The sequence below is a fragment of the Sorex fumeus genome, unplaced genomic scaffold (assembly GCF_029834395.1).
Source record: "Sorex fumeus unplaced genomic scaffold, SorFum_2.1 ptg000002l, whole genome shotgun sequence".
Classification (NCBI taxonomy): domain Eukaryota; kingdom Metazoa; phylum Chordata; class Mammalia; order Eulipotyphla; family Soricidae; genus Sorex; species Sorex fumeus.
This window is the reverse complement of record NW_026606059.1, coordinates 76,887,455-76,903,907: the sequence shown is the minus strand read 5'-3', so window position 1 is coordinate 76,903,907 and position 16,453 is coordinate 76,887,455. Positions and strand designations below refer to the sequence as shown.

General features: G+C 44.9%; 1 protein-coding gene across 1 annotated transcript in view; it reads right to left on the bottom strand.

Moving 5' to 3' along the window:
* The window catches only part of DPYS (dihydropyrimidinase), a 96,900-nt gene that overhangs the window by 48,793 nt on the left and 31,654 nt on the right, over positions 1–16,453 (bottom strand). Inside the window, exons 5-6 of the mRNA XM_056110613.1 lie at positions 2,160–2,316; positions 601–742 (exon numbers count right to left, since the gene is read on the bottom strand). Of these exons, the coding sequence (XP_055966588.1) occupies positions 601–742; positions 2,160–2,316 (299 nt within the window). The remainder of the gene's footprint in view (positions 1–600; positions 743–2,159; positions 2,317–16,453) is intronic.

The following is a 16,453-nucleotide window of genomic DNA, read 5'->3' as shown; positions in this document are numbered from 1 at the left end:
TGTCATAATGTTGGCAAAATAGTGCATCACTTCCTCTAAATCAGGGCTCCCCAGAGTAAGCCATGCCCACTGGGCACAACCCTCAATTGCCTGGAGGGTGTATTCTGTTTGTTTGCTTAAAGAAAGTAGATTTCCAGGAGGGGTTATGAGTGTTAGTTGCTTTTTTTATTTTTATTTTTTTCTGAAAAGGCTTGATAGGTCAGATAAATTTGGAAACCTCTGCTCTAAACTATGCTGAGCAGCAGAGGTAGTGCTGGGGTTAAGGCACAAGTCTTGTATGCACTGGACCTAGGTTCGATCCCCAGCACCACGCGGTCTCCCAAACACTATTGGAAGTAGCCCCAGAGCACTGCAAGTGTGGCCTCCTAACTACAGCTGGGGAGTCACCTTCCCCAATTAAACAAAACCAAACTAACGTATGCACAAAAAAAATTTTTTTTTCTTTTTCTTTGGGGGTCTAGAATGGTGGAGATGCTGTGTGTTCCCAGTCTCCACTCTAAGAAGCAAATTCTCTGGGAAGGCTGGCATCTTCCACCTCTGGTCTCCTAACAGCCAGGTCCTGGCAGAAGGCCAAGGTAGGATAGAGACCCGACCACTCACCACGCCTTTTTCCCAGATGACTGACATCCGGTCCTCAACACCATTCACCCCGTTGGGAATCTTGGTAAAGTCGTCCTTCCCCAGAGCTTTCTGGCAGGTGTTGAATGTACAATGATCGGTCCCTGTCGTGCTCAGATCATCGCTGTAAGAGACAAACCCAACAGTGAGGGGTGAAGAGATGGATGTCAGGAGACACCCCAAACTATGACTCTCTCAACTGAAAGACAACAGCAGAGGAAAAGGTTGCATCTTTTTGGGTAGGGACTGATCCCACTCCCATCTGTTCTAGAATGTGCCTTTGCAAAATACCCTTCCAAGAAACATGGGCCATGCTTGACCCTGTAAAACTAGTCTGAGGCTCTATAACTCACTATGGCTTGGTCTGACCATGGCCAGTGTCCCATTTCCAATGACCGCATTATGACTTTGAAGAATGTGATTTCAGGATCACTGGCAAGAATGTAAGTGAAAATTCTGAACTGAGAATATGGCTCAGGGGTACAGCACAAGTCTTTTGTGTGTGAGGTCCCAGGTTCAATCACCAATACAAAGAACAACAAATAAACAAATAAAAAAAATTCCAAAGAACATAAGAGAAAATTTCATGTGTAAAAAGAACCCCAGAGAGAAACAGGTCCTTCAGGTCAGTCACTGACCATGCGGCACCACGGTGATGAGAGAGGTTTGAATAGCTGAAAACGTGGGTGTCTTTAGGGATGAGACTCCCGCTCTGACTTGTACATCATCTCGGGTGTGAAAGTAGGAAGTAGAAAGGAGACAGAATGGGCGCTGGAGTGATAGTTCAGCGGGGAGGGCATTTGCCTTGCATGCAATGGACTGGGATTCTAACCACAGCATCCCATATGGTCCCCCGAACACTACCAGGAGTAATTCCTGAGTGCAGAGTCAGGAGTAACCCCTGAGCATTACAGGGTGTGACCCCCCCCCCAAAAAAAAAAAGTTTGAAAAAAAGAAACAAAGAGAGGAGACAGAATATAAGGGCAGTACAGGCTGGTGGGGTAAGTTCTTGACAGACTTGGATCTGAGCATCTGAGAATGGGAGCACCAGGAAGGCTCCAAATGGTGTAAGACATTAGAATAGTGGTCATAATGGCCCAGAAAGGAGCACCTCCAAAGGTATTACATCCAACCTGATCAGGGAGGGAATATCCTGGAATATCTGCTTCTCCATGCCTGCCATGAAATATGATCTGCTGGGCCCAGGCACAGGGTTATCTCAGCATAGAAATTTAAAAATCAAGAATATTGTGTGGTAAAACAAGGCAGGAAGCAGAGGGCTGAATGGCTCTGGGCAACTAGCGATGGGAAGAGAAGAAAAATAGGAGAAGGATCCAAGGGAGGGTGGGCTGGCCTATTCAACCAATGCGTTTTGGTCTCTAGATGTGGATCTTCTTGGGGTTCAGCAAGTAGAACATAATTCTGGGGGGGGGTCACCAGAAGGGCCCCTGACAGTAAGACAAGACCTCCTCCTTCCCACCCCAAACCTGAGACTTATGCAAGTGGCCAGAGCACTCTAAAACCATCAGCCAAATGATTACTTAGCCAAGAGATTCATGAGGAAGTCAGGTGTGGATGGGTCAGGGCGCAGAGGTGGTCCCATCACGTGGTGAGCTGCATGGTGCCAGTCTTTGTGCCAGTAGTGCGTGCCATCTGTGCCGAGGCCTGCCGCGATGGGTTCTCCATAGACCACCTTCCCTGGAAAGATCACAGCACACAGTCAGTCTTCCTCTGGTCTGAGGGAGCCACTTGGCACAGCGATCAGCCGCCTCTGCCCTCGCTGGAGGCCAGAGAAACCCCAAACAATAACTTACATTTTGCCAGCAGAAGAGTAGATCCTTTCTGGGATCATATCTGTCATGGTCACGGTCACTGTCCTCCCGTTGTTTATTGATTTGCTCGAGCGGGCCCAGTAACATCTCCATTGGAGACTTTGTTGTTACTGTGTTTGGCATATCGAATACGTCACGGGTAGCTTGCCAGGCTCTGCCGTGCGGGCGAGATACTCTCGGTAGCTTGCCCGGCTCTCCGAGAGGGGCGGAGGAATCAAATTTGGGTCGGCCATGTTGGCCGCTTGTAAGGCAAACGCCCTACCCCTGTGCTATTGCTCCAGCCATATTTTATGGATGTGTTTTTTGTTTTTGAGTTTATTTTTATTTTTTATTTTTGCTTCTTTGGGTCATACCTGGCAATGTTCAGGGGTTAAGTCCTGGCTCTGCACTCAGGAATTACTCCTGGTGGTGCTTGGGGATTGAAGCATATGGGATGCTGGGGATTGAACCCAGGTCAACCACATGCAAGGCAAACACTCTACCTGTTGTACTATTGCTCCAGCCCATGTATGGGTTTTTAAGAAAATTAAAATTGTTGCTCCCGGAGCACTGACTTTGTGCCATTCAGGGGCACTGCTGCTTATGGAATTATGACTGACTCACTGAGAGAGACTTGACCATTAGCTAGCTTTGGCCCGTTAAATATGAAAGAAGGGTCCTGTGATGCTTCCCAGAAGAAGCTGTTGAAACCCCAGTGAGTGTGACCAACCCCAACCCCAACCCCACCTTCCATCTGTCATGAGACCAGCAGAGGATGCACTTGCCGGGATATCTGACTAATGAGAATAGAGCATAAAAGCAGGAATGAGCCCATGACACACATGAATTTGAATGAGAACTGAATATCTAAAAGTTTGGGTCATTGATATTTTAGATCCTGTGACAGCAACCTTGTATTTTTGTAGTCTTATATGTTTATAACCTTAAACGCTTGCTATTCGAATGGAATTGTCTCAAAAACCCTACCTGACAAATACTATTATCTCCATAGTTAATGATATATGCTAAGTGAAATGAGTCAGAAAGAGAGGGACAGACACAGAAATATTGCATTCATCTGGGGAATATAAAGTAACAAAATAGGAGACTAACATCTAAGAATAAAGGTAAAAGGCCCTCCTGTTGATCATCGATTTGCTCGAGTGGGCCCAGTAACGTCTCCATTGGAGACTTTGTTGTTACTGTGTTTGGCATATCAAATACTCTCGGTAGCTTGCCGGGCTCTCCGAGAGGGGCGGAGGAATCAAACTCGGGTCGGCCATGTTGGCCGCTTGTAAGGCGAACGCCCTAAGTACCAGGAGGTTCACTCCATGGCTTGAAGGCCAGCCGCACATGCTAGGGGAAAAGGTAGCTCAGATAGAGAAGGGAGCACCAAGTAAAGGGTGTTGGGAGGATCCTCCCAGGATGGGAGATGCATGCCGAAAGTAGACTATAGACCAAACATGTCTGCCACTGAATGCCTCTTTTGCAAACCTTGGCACCCAAAAGGGGAGAGAGAGAACAAAAGGGAATGCCCTGCCACAGAGGAAGAATAGGATGGGGGTATGGGTGGTGGGTGGGAGGGCTACTGGGATCATTGGTAGTGGAGAATGGGCACTGGTGGAGGGATAGGTATTTGATCATTGTATAATTGAAACCCAAGCACAAAAATTTGTAAGTCTACAACTGTACCTCATGGTGTTTCACTAATAAAAGTTAAAAAAAAAACAGTTTATGATACATCTTAGGGGTTTCAGTATCTCATCGACAGTGTCCTGACATGCAGCTGACATGCGTGAAGTGGGGAGAGGGAGGGAAGAATCTGAGTTCCGGACTCCGATGGTCATAGCTGCTATGCTGTACTGCCCCATGACTACTGTCATATGGAGCTCAACTCTTGTCTCTGTTGCACACAGATGCCCTGCCCGCACACTTGGATGGGAGGGTGTGATTTGGGGACGGAATGCCTCTAACACCATCAAGTTCACCCAGACGGCACAATTAGAGCCAGAAATGCATATTTTCAAAGAATCATGCAAATGAAACCATCAAAAGCACAGAGTGTTAGGAAAATGAAGAGTGCAGAGCAAATTTGAATTTAAAATAAGAATCTTATCTCTGATTAGCATTTGTCAGAATAATAGTTCAATGAGCAACAATTGATCCTATTCGAGCAGTTATAAAGGGGAGAAAGAACAGTCAAAGGTGCTGACCTGGGGCTGGAGCTATAGCACAGTGAGCAGGGCGTTTGCCTTGCACGAAGCCCACCTGGGTTTAATTGCCAGCATCCCATTTGGTCCCCTGAGCACTGCCAGGAGTAATTCCTGAGTGCATGAGCCAGGAGTAATCCCTGTGTAACGCTGGGGATTACTTTAAAAAAAAAAAAAAAAGGTGCTGACCTACCAAGGAGTTCACTCCCATTAACCACACGCCAACTTTTAGTGAAAATCCTTATAGATAACTGAAAGGAATTGATTTACCCTGAGTTGGGACAGAAAATGCCCATCAGCTGCAGAAGTCAAATTCAATGACATTGCTCCCCTTTATTAGTTCACAGATCATTTCTCCCTCAAATATCTACCTCTCTTTTAGTTGAGCTAAAAATCTGAAAGCTAAACAAAAGCATTAAAGCAAAATGCAATGAAGAAACTGTTGTTTAAGTAACCAACAGTAGCTGATGGTGACCCCCAAGGATTTAGTCACCGCTAAGATCCCTCATTTCCAAGAAGCATGCATACGAGTTGGATTCCACCCCCTTCTTGCTTTTTACCATCTTAGTTACAGAAAAGGGGAATATCTTTAGCATATACAATCAGAGGCAACCATTTTTCATTCATTTTTTCTATCCACCCCTTTTGCTGTTTCTCCCTTCCCCAACTTTCTTCTCAGGGAATTATGGTCAGTGTCCACTGGTCTGTCTTTATTTTGTTTTGTCTGCTCAGTTTCATATAAATGTATTGTACATAGGGGTGAGATGATTCATTACTGATTTTTCCCTTCTGACTTATTTCACATAATCCCCTCAAGCTCCTCCAAGTTTGCTTAATAGCAAAACAACAACAAAAAACAACCAACCAAACAAACAGCAACAACAACAAAAACAAAGACAAAAAGCAAAATCTTTTGTATAGCCGAATAATATTCCATTGTATAAGTGTACCACATTTTCTTTATCCAGTCATCCACTGATGGGTGCTCTGATGGCTTTCTTCTTTTAGCTATGGTAAATAATGCTGCAATAAGCATTGCGGTGGATAGAACTTTTTGTGTTGATGTTTTCCTATCTTTCAGAGAGATACCAGAAATGGAATTGCTGGATCACCTGGTGGATCTATCTTTAGAAAGAAGCAATTATTTTTTAATGCAAACTGAGAGGCAATGCACCATTTACTGGGGAGATAACAGGATGGACACAATATTTTATTTGCAGGGACAAAGATACCTTCCTAGTCCAAAAGAACTTCTTGCAGAGGGTTGGAATGAAAAAACTCAGAGACTTGATCTGCAATCACTTTTCAAGTTGCCAGCTCAGGATTTTCCTTGGTGCTTCATCATAGAGGAAAGATCCTTATCACTTGGTCTATTCGACCATTTGGCCCATCAAGGTGATATGGGAATACAGTTCCAAAGGTTCTACAATTTTAATGGCTCTCAGGAAAAATTAAAAGTGTCAGCACTTAACTGAAGCCTTCCAGAACTGTTTTAAAACTGGATGACAGGTAATTTCCTTGGAAAAGCTTAGCACCTTTAAAATGTGACAAGCTACTAATTTTTTTTGAACAGGACATTTTTTGAGATATATACAAGATCTTCCATAACTAGGCTATTTTAGACTGTATCCCCATTAGATGTATCTAGATCTCATTGATAAAGTAAAAAATTCCTAACTCATATTTCTCTCATTTTCAAATAATTAAAATACATGCAAAAAGTAAAAGAGTAGGACAGGAATAGGCCTATATAATCAATGAATTGGATTATTTAGAATCACTGGGAACTCTTTTAATTTTAAGCTAAAAAAAGGAAATAATAAAAGTTGTTAACATGGGGGTCAGAGAGATAGAGATAGTTCACTGGGTAGGGTGCTTGCCTTGCATACAGTTGACCTGGGTTCGATCCTCAGAACCACATATAATCTCCTGAGCACTGACAGAAGTAATTCTAAGCAAAGAGCTAGGAGTAAACCCTGAACACAATCAGGCGTGGACCCCAAACAAACAACTTGCTAACATGCATACAGCACACTAGAGTTGCAAAACTCATTTGATCTTAATATTTCATTTGACCTTCACTGCAATCCATAGGCTACTAGTGTATCAGACTAAGAAAGTGATGCTAGTAAGTGGTACCCCAGCTCCCAGTCCGAGTAGTGCTCTGATGCCAGTCACATGCACTTTGTGGCTAAGAAAAGTACTAGAGTTTTCAGTTCTAGGTAAAAAGCATGTAGCCTTTTAAAGTTTCAGTCAACCATAAGCTCTATTCATGGAAGTGGCTGAGAAATGTTCTAATCTCACTTACCAGTTTCATTTACTATGCTTAGCAGGTTGGTAATGAAAAGTGTTAGAGGGGCCTCATCTGGTACTCTGCGGATTCCATTCGAGACCAGATGGCTCCCACACCTCTTAGGAGCGAGAAGATATTCATCAATAATCCCCTCCCACTGTTTCAGCGAGCTCCACATTATGTTGTAGCCTCTCAACCCCTACATGCTCGCTTTCTTTCTCCATCCTGTGATTCAAAGCCCCCAACAGACAACACATGTAAGGCAAGCTCCCTGTGAAATCTCCCTCCCCTGCCCTGTGAGAGATCTGAAACCCTTCCGAATGAAGCATGCCTACCCTTCTGAACTTCAACCCCTAGACTGACAGCCTGTTTATTAGAGGAGGGGAGAACAGATTATTACGTTTTGCCTAGATTTAGGGGCAGCACTTGATCAAGTGATGAGCTCTGTTCGAGCTCAAAAGATACCCAGAGGTTGGCTGAGGTTCCCGGAAGTATTGGCTAACAGAAAACCAAGAGCACATCTATAGAAACATTTCCTTTGATCCAGAAGGACAGAGTGGAACCTTCCTGAGCTCCATTTTTCTTTGATATACTATAGTGGCAAAGGGTGAAAACAATTGAGAGTTGGAAAGTGCATACACAGAAGCAGCAAAGAGAGTGGATCACACAGATTTAGGTTCAGAGGCTGGTTTTGCTATTTCTTTTGGGTGGCAATCTTTTTTCTTGGGTAGATATTTGGGCCATACCCTGCAGTTCACAGGGACTATTCCTGGCTCTGTGCTCAAGAGGGACCCCTGGCAGAGCTCGAAGTATTTGTTAGGGATCGACCTGAGGTCATCTGCAAGCAAGGCATGTGCTTTATGTCCTGTACTATCTCCCCGGCCCCTTAGATCTTAAGCAAGATGAATCTGGGTTTATCAGTCTCAATTTTCTCATCTATGAAAATCGAAGCACAGTGTTCCTCTTGGGTGGCCATTGGGAGGATTGAATAAACAGAAGCAGTTGGAAAGGCCTCACATCTTCCTGGACCTGGAGTCACTTTATGTTTTATCTGATCAGGTCGGAAAGATAGTACGGTATGTTCCATCTCCAGTACCCCATAGAGTCCCCTGGAGTCCCACCAGGACTTCATAGAGTCCCCCTGGAATCCCTGGGTAGAGAGCCAAGAGTAAGCCATGAGCACAGCCAGATGTGGCCTCCTCAGCCCCGCACCCCACCAAAAAAAAAAAAGACTGTTGTGAGCTGAACAGTGCCTCTTGCCACAGAGATCGAGACGACAGCCTCTCAGAATGCAGTTCAGTGCCATCACTTTGAAATGCTGCTCCTCAGAGTGAGCCCAGGGAGCATCACACTCAAGGGTCTCACAGAAATGGGGCCCTAAGTAAAGGATGCTTGGAAGGCTTGCTCGGGATGGTAGACGTGTGCTGAAAATAGACTATGGACCAAACACGATGACCGCTTAGTACCTGTATTGCAAACCACAACATCCAAAAGGAGAGAGAAAGAGGGAATGTGCCTGCCACAGAGGCAGGGGTTAGGAAAGAGTGGGGGTGATGGGAGGAATATTGGGAATATGGGTGGTGGAGAATGGGCACTGGTGGAGGGATGGGTACTTGAACATTGTATGATTGAAACGTAATCATGTAAGTTTGATCACTTGATCACTTGATCACTTGACTTCCCATTAATCGTCGATGTGCTCGAGCGGGCGCCAGTAACATCTCTATTTGTCCCTGTCGCGTGCTAGTGTAGCCCAATGGCATCTGTTTGCTCTAGGAACACAGAGCCTCAAACCAATCATTCATGGTCCTGATGAAGAAGTCTGACCATCTGGTAGGTAGGCGGCCATGCGGTCTTTTGACATCCCGTGGAATCCAGTCGGTAACAGCTCTAGTCCAGCGGTCGTCTTTAGATCTCATTATGTGACCAGCCCATCTGATTTTTGACACCTTGGCAAACGAGACAGTGTCCCTGATTCTTGATCGTTGACGGAGGTCGGAACTCCGGATTCTTTCTCTCATTTGAGTGAAACGTGATATTCCAAGCATAGCTCTTTCAATTCCTCTTTGGGAGACCCGAATAGCGTTCTCATCCTGTTTGCTTAGGGTCCAGGTCTCTGAGGTGTATGTTAATGCAGGAAGAACAGTGGAATCAAAGAGATGTGCCCTGAGCCGGAGGTTCTTCATCCTCTTAGCTATTTCTTCGATGCTCCTGAAGGCTTTCCAAGCCACTCTGTTCCTCCTGCACAGCTCGGGTGCCAAGTCATTTGTCATGTTGACTTCTCAACCTAGGTACACATAGCTGTTGCATTCAGAGATGGTCGTTCCATTGAGAGCGAATGGGGCGTCAGGAACAAGGCTGTTTCTCATAAACATTGTCTTCGTAAGATTCAGCTGTAGTCCGACCTTTCCACACTCAAGGTCAAAGTTGGCCAGCATTTGTGCTGCTTGGTTAATGTTTGGTGTTATTAAAACAATGTCATCAGCAAAGCAGAGGTGGTGTAGTTGCCGACCATCTATCTTCACTCCCATTCCTTCCCATTCCAGTCATCGCATGATGTTCTCGAGGGTGGCACTGAAGAGTTTCAGTGAAATGGTATCACCCTGCAGAACCCCTCTATTGACATCAATGATTACTTCTTTGTAGAATGGTGAGATCCTGGTAGTGAATCTGTAATACAGCTCACGGAGGATCTTGATGTATTGAGCTTGAATGCCCTGATTGGCTAGGGCTTCAATGACCACTTCTGTCTCAACAGAACCAAAGGCCTTCTTTAAATCAATGAACATTAGACAGAGCGGCATCTTGAACTCCCGAGAAACCTCAACCAAACTCTCAATGAGCTTGGTTATGGTGTGGATATGAATGATGGTGCTGAATCCTTTGCGGAACCTTGCTTGCTCGCATGGTTGTCCTTTATCTAGTGTTCTACCAATCCCATTTAGGATGACTCGAGTGAACAACTTGTAGATGACAGACAATAGGCAGATCGGGTGATAGTTGCCAATGTCATGGATGCCTCCCTTCTTGTACAGTAGTACGGTCCTGCTGGTTTTCCATTGAGACGGAATCTTGCATTCAGACAGGTAGCGTGTGAAGAGCCGAGCCAGCATTTGATGATTACTGATGGCAGGTTCTTCAGGTGTTCAGGTCTGACCTTGTCTGGGCCAGGTGCTGTTCGTTTCTTTACTGACGAAATGGTGTGTCGGATTTCAGAAGGGAGAACATTGGGAACGACATATCCATCCTGTGGAATTTGGTATGTTGGCAGGTGGACATGGCTATCGAAGAGATTTGAGTAGAAGTCATGAATAATCTTCTCCATTGCTGTTCTGGAAGATGTGATAGATCCATCAGGACGTCGGAGGGCAGTCATCTTGGTCTTGTAGTTGGCGAGGGACAGGCGGGCACTACGAATACTTTTCCTGGCTTCTGCCGCATCTACCAGCATTTCTGCTCTTCTCTCTTTGAGGTCTTCCTTGATCACATCTCTGCACTGCTTTGCGAGCTCGGAGGTTTGCTTGCGGTTGCCTGAGGCATGCGCCAAACCACATTGGCGAATAAGCTCAAGAGTTTTTGAAGACAGGTGTTTTTTTGTGATTATCTCTCTCTTGGCATTCCTCACACAATCATGGAGGTGCTGAACCAGTGGATTGTATTTCTCGTCAATGTTGTCAACAATGACATCTTCCCATGTTGCCGCAATAGTGCCAAAGAGTTCCCAGTTGGTGGTCATTCTGGGAGTTCTCTTTTTAAACTTTGCAGCTCTTTCTCCCCGCTCTGTGAAGTAGAATTTTGCATGAAGGAGACGGTGGTCCGATCCCGTTTTGAATTTTGGGACAACAGCAACATTGGTCACACAAAACCGCCGATTGAATATGATGTGGTCTATTTCGTTGTGGAATTATCCACCGGGAGACTCCCATGTCCAACGTTTAGATTTGGCCTTTTGGAACTGTGAGTTACCATGGATGGTCTTGGTCGACATGATGAACTCAGACAGTCTCTCACCCTGTTCGTTCCATTCCATTCTAGGCCATGGGTCCCGATGTGAAGTTCTTTGGCTGATCTTTTCGGTCCTATCTTGGCATTAAAGTCACCCACAATGATCTTGTAGAAGGTGTGGTCTTCTTTATAGAACTTCTCCAGCTCCATGCAGAACTTCACAATTTCTCCTTCATCATAATTAGATGTTGGTGCGTAGACAACGAAGATAGAAACTGCCGGCAGTGAGCCACATCTATTCAAATGTAAATGTCCGATTCGGGTTGTTAGGCATTCGAATGAATCAATGCTCATGGCCAAGTTTGTGTTGACAAGGACACCGACGCCTCCGACATCTCTTTTATCGCATGTTCCAAGGAACAATTCCAGACATGTGCTGAAAGTAGACTATGGACCAAACACGATGACCGCTTAGTACCTGTATTGCAAACCACAACATCCAAAAGGAGAGAGAAAGAGGGAATATGCCTGCCACAGAGGCAGGGGTTAGGAAAGAGTGGGGGTGCTGGGAGTGGGGGTGCTGGGAGGGATATTGGGAATATGGGTGGTGGAGAATGGCACTGGTGGAGGGATGGGTACTTGAACATTGTATGATTGAAACGTAATCACGAAAGTTTGTAAGTCTGTAATTGTATCTCAGGGTGATTCATTAAAATAAAATTAGAAAAAAAAAGGAATGGGGTCCTTAAAAGAACAGAGAGGAAACTGGCATGACCCCACACAGAGAGGGAAACCATTAGACCCAGGAAGAGTCAGTGCCCGACAAAGTAGCACAACCCCCACGAACAGCCTCAGGAGGAATCAGCCCTCCCATTCCCCCAGCTTCCAGAACCAAGAAGCTGAATCCCTGTGGAACCTCCAGGTCTAACGTTCCTTGACCCAATTCTTCGAGGAAAGACTTTCAGCTGCTGCTTTATTCCCACATCGGTCCCACGTGTGGCTGTGGTTCTTGGAGCTGTGGTTGGGGGCTGTGCACGCCTGGCTGTGGTCCTTGCACACTTTTTCACTAGGAGTCGCATCTTTTAGCGGCTTCACACAAGTGATTGGTTACAGCACGTTGCAGAGATACACATGGGGCTGTGTTCCAAAGACCATGGACAGTAGCAGGGGGAGTCCAGGGCTGGAACTTGCAGAATGCAATATGCAAGGCAGTCACTTGGCCTCTGAGCTGTTCCTGGGCCCCAAACTTTCAGTTTTCCACCACTGAGTTTGATGTCAGCTCTGGGTCTTATATACATCACCCTAAAGGCACTGAGGTGATTCCCTGCAATAGATGATTTTTCTGTCTTAAAGGGGTGTTGAATCTTGTCCAATGCCACCTTCCTGCATCTATTGGATGATCGCATGAGTTTTGTCCTTCCTTCTGTAAATCACACTTACTGATCTGCCTGTGTTGAACCAGTCTGGAATCCTCTGCGTAAATCCCACTCGATGGTGTTGCATGATTGTTTTGCTGTATATTGTATTCGGCTTGCTAGGATTTTGTTAAGAGTTTCTGTAATTTCCTTGGTTCAGAATCAAGAGAACATTGGCTTCATAGAAGGTATTGGGAAATCATATTTGGAAATTGTCTCTCCTTTAAAATTTCATAGAACAGTTTTAAAAGAATGCATTAATTTTCTTTGGATGTCTAGTTAGACTTCACTAAGGAAGCCATCTGTTCTTGGGATTTGAGTTTTTTGCTTTTTTTTTTCAGAGTGGGGGGCGGACTTTTGATTGCTATTTAAATTTCATTACGCTGGATGGATCTATTCAGTTTTTCTATTTCTTTTTGGTTCAGTCCCAAAAACTTTTTCACTTTTTCTAAGTTTTCCAATTTGCTGCTGTCCATAAAATTCCCTTAGGATCTTTTGTACTCCTACAGAAGTGCTTACCTTCTGTTATTGGAAGGTGAGGGGGCCAGGAGAAATAAACCTGGACAAAGAGGTCAATTACATAAAGGACAGAATTGAATTTCAGGAGTGAACCTAATGTGATCCTTACATAGAATAATTTTCAGTGACACACATCTGAAATTTACCTAATATTAATAGGCAATGTTACTTCAATTGAAATATATTTAAAAAATTTAAATAAAGTACTTTCACTGGAAGTGGGGGGATATAAAAGGGAGTCAGGAGTTTTTCTTCATCCAAAAGAATTCCTAAGAGAAGAGATTCCTACAAGAAGAGGTGACTCCATTCTAAACAAGGGATTGTGCAAATAGTAGAAAATCTTCATGTTACAGGGACAAAGGCACATGTTCCACTCCCCCCCCCGGCCTAATTAAAAGAAGCTTATTGGGGAAAATTCCAAGTAAAAGAAAATAAGTGGGGGAAAAGCTTTACAAAGCAATGGTCTAAACAGGAAAAAAAAAGAAAAAAAAACACAAAGTGAGCTATGCTTTTCCTTGTATGGCGCATTGGAGAAGATGCCTCATAAAAAAAGAAAAAAGAAAAAAAAACACTGTACATCTTTTCTCTCAAGGCTGATTTGAATAACAGGTTGCACTGAGACTCCCACATTATTGACGTAAGTGTCCCTGGTACACCATGATCCCTGAGCACTGTTAGGTGTGACCCTAAAAGAAAGATCACAGACAAGTTGAAAAGTTGAAGAGTCAGGAGATGGAGACACAGCTCCTTTAAAGCCTTTCACAGCCTGGTGGGGAATGAAGGGATGGTCCAACCACAGGCATTTCCACACGCTTAAATTCGAAGCCCGGGGGCTGGAGTGATAGCACAGCGGGTAGGGCATTTGCCTTGCATGCGGCCAACCCAGGTTCGATTCCCAGCATCCCATATGATCCCCTGAGCACTGCCATGGGTAATTCTTGAGTGCAGAGCCAGGAGTAACCCCTGTGCATTGCTGGGAGTGACCCAAAAATAAAAAAAGAAAAGAATTGAAGCCCAAAGGGCAAAATCAGTTTCCTAGAATCATGATCTATGCATTTCCCACTCTGGTAAAATGGTTTCTTCTTGAAAGGAGTAGAAAGCAGGAGAAGAAATTGGGGCTTGGATCAGATGGCCTTGGATGCCAGGCATGTGATCTCGGTCCGCATTTGTCAAATCTCTCAAGTCTCTGAATCAAGAGTCACAAATCAGTGATAATATTAGCTTGAAAGTTGGGACAGTTACAGGGGATGCAGCAATAGTACAGCAGGGAGGGCATTTATCTGGCACACAGTCAACCTGGGTTCAATCCCCGGCATCCCATATGGTTCTCAGAGTAATCAAGAGTAATTCCTGAGTTCAGAACCAGAAGTAAGAGCCTCTGAGCATAGCTGGGTGTGGTGGTGCCGCCACACACACACCCGCTGGAAATAGAAAAAAAAGTTCAGACAACTACAAAAGGTAAAACATCTGAAAATGCATTGGTGGGATGAGATAGAGCAAAACCCAAAAGGTAGCTGCATTAGAATAGGTGCCAAGCATAGCTTAGACGCTCAGCAGAAAACATTCGCTCTTATAATCCTTCTGCTCTCTCCTGCGTCTGCAATTGGCTGTCCCTTAAGTCAAATTTCATAGCATTGTATTGCTAGGCAACTACAAAAGAAAAAAATAATAATTAAATATCTTTTGTGCCTCCTGGAGCTGGTATTTAAACCGTGTAACAGGCAAATGAGTCAGGTTGGGGTGGGGGGTGTTAGTTCTAAGTGCTCATTCTGAGTCATCTAGACTGGGATGGGGTCCAAGGCTCTGCATCCCTAACAAGTCCTTGGGGGGATGTGGGTGAAATGTTCTGGAGACCCCACTTGTGTTGGCGAAGTCATAGATGATAGGATGGACTGACCAGGATATTTACAGAGAGGAAACGTTCATGAGATAAAGCTCTGAGATGAAAACATTTCTCTTTTTTATGCTTTTGAAATTGGGGGGGGGGGGGAGAGCGAGAGCGAGAGAGAGAGAGAAAGAGCGAGAGAGAGAGAGAGAGAGAGAGAGAATATGTATGTGTGTGTGCGCCTGTGTGTGTGTATGGTGTGTGTGTGGGGGGGGGGGGGGGGGTGCTGTTGGAGCCACACCCAGTGATGCTGACTACTTCTGGCTCTGTGCTCAGGAGTGACCCCTGGTGGTGGGATTTGAAATCGAGTCAAGGCTGCTGCAGCTGCCTGCAAAGCAGTATTAGATTCCTTTGCGCGCCCAGGTTGTCCGGCAAACAAACAAGACCTTCCATATAGGATGCATCAAGAATCTCATCATAGACAATTCTGCCTTGATTAGGTCAACTCAACGTGATCCAGAGCTGCTCGTGGGGGAAGAAAATCACAAGGGCTGGTTCAGGACGCGGCGTTCTACACACAGCCCTGGTTAGCTTGAAAGCGGGAAGCAGGTGATTGAGCCAGGCCACGTGTGTAGACTTCCAAAGCAGGACCCAGGGCAGGGGCCTCTCCCTCAAAGCCTCGCCAGCACCGGAGCCCGTCTCAAATGTAAGACACGGATGTTGTGTTGTTTCAGATCCCTAAGTGTGTGGTACTTCATTAGAGCAGGAAAAAAAAGAATCAAATGCACCTTCAACCTAGGAGCCAGCAAGGGTGGAGGCATCGCTGTGCTTCACCCTTGACAGCTTCAGACCAGAAAAAGACCCGGGTCCTTTACCCAGGGGCTAGCTGAAGACGACTTTTTGTCCACGCTTTGACAAAATATGACACCGAATGTGATGTAAAATAGCTCACCTTTCATGCAGCAAAGAGAGGGGGAAAAAATAAACATACACTCTGATTTATAAAGCGAAATACTGGGAAGAAAGGACATTACTTGGGGAGAGGGATGGGGGGGAAATGTCACCAAGGCTGACACAAAGATGGGGTGGAGGGCCAGAGCTATAGCACAGTGGGTATGGCATTAGCCTTACATGTGACTGACCTGGGTTCAATTCCCGGCATCCCATATTACCCCGAACATAAACAGGAGTGATTTCTGAGTGCAGAGCCAGTAGTAACCCTCAAGCATCTCTGTGTGTGACTCAAAAAAGACAAAAATATGGGGGGGGGGGGGGAGAGGGAGGGAAGGAGCTAAAGAAATGATAGTACAGCGGGTGGGGTGTTTTCCTTGCATGCAGTTGAACTAGGTTCAATCCTCAGCATCCCATGTGGTCCCCTGAGCACCACCAGTGATTCCTGAGTGCAGAGCGAGGAGTAATCCCTGATCACTGACCACTGCTGAGTGTAGCCCAAGAACCAAAAAATAAAATGATGGGGTGGGCTGTCGTGGGCACTCTATAAATTTGGTATAACTTTGCACACCAAAACCATAAACTTAAACATGACTGTAACTTTATCACCTAAACTATAATTTTTTAATGTTAAAATGACTGAATTTATAAAATAATTGCTTATAGAATAAATGCTTAAATAAAATAAACGATTATAGAATGTTTCCACATTCTATAGAAGGAGCCAGAGAAGAAGAAGAAGTCCATCACTTGGACTTTAGGGACATGTTCAAAAAGTTCAGTTATAATTGGAATATAATTAAACTGTCCACGCTTTGGTTTAGAAACTTTTCCCCAAGGTTTACATCTGAAAACCTTTCCTCAGT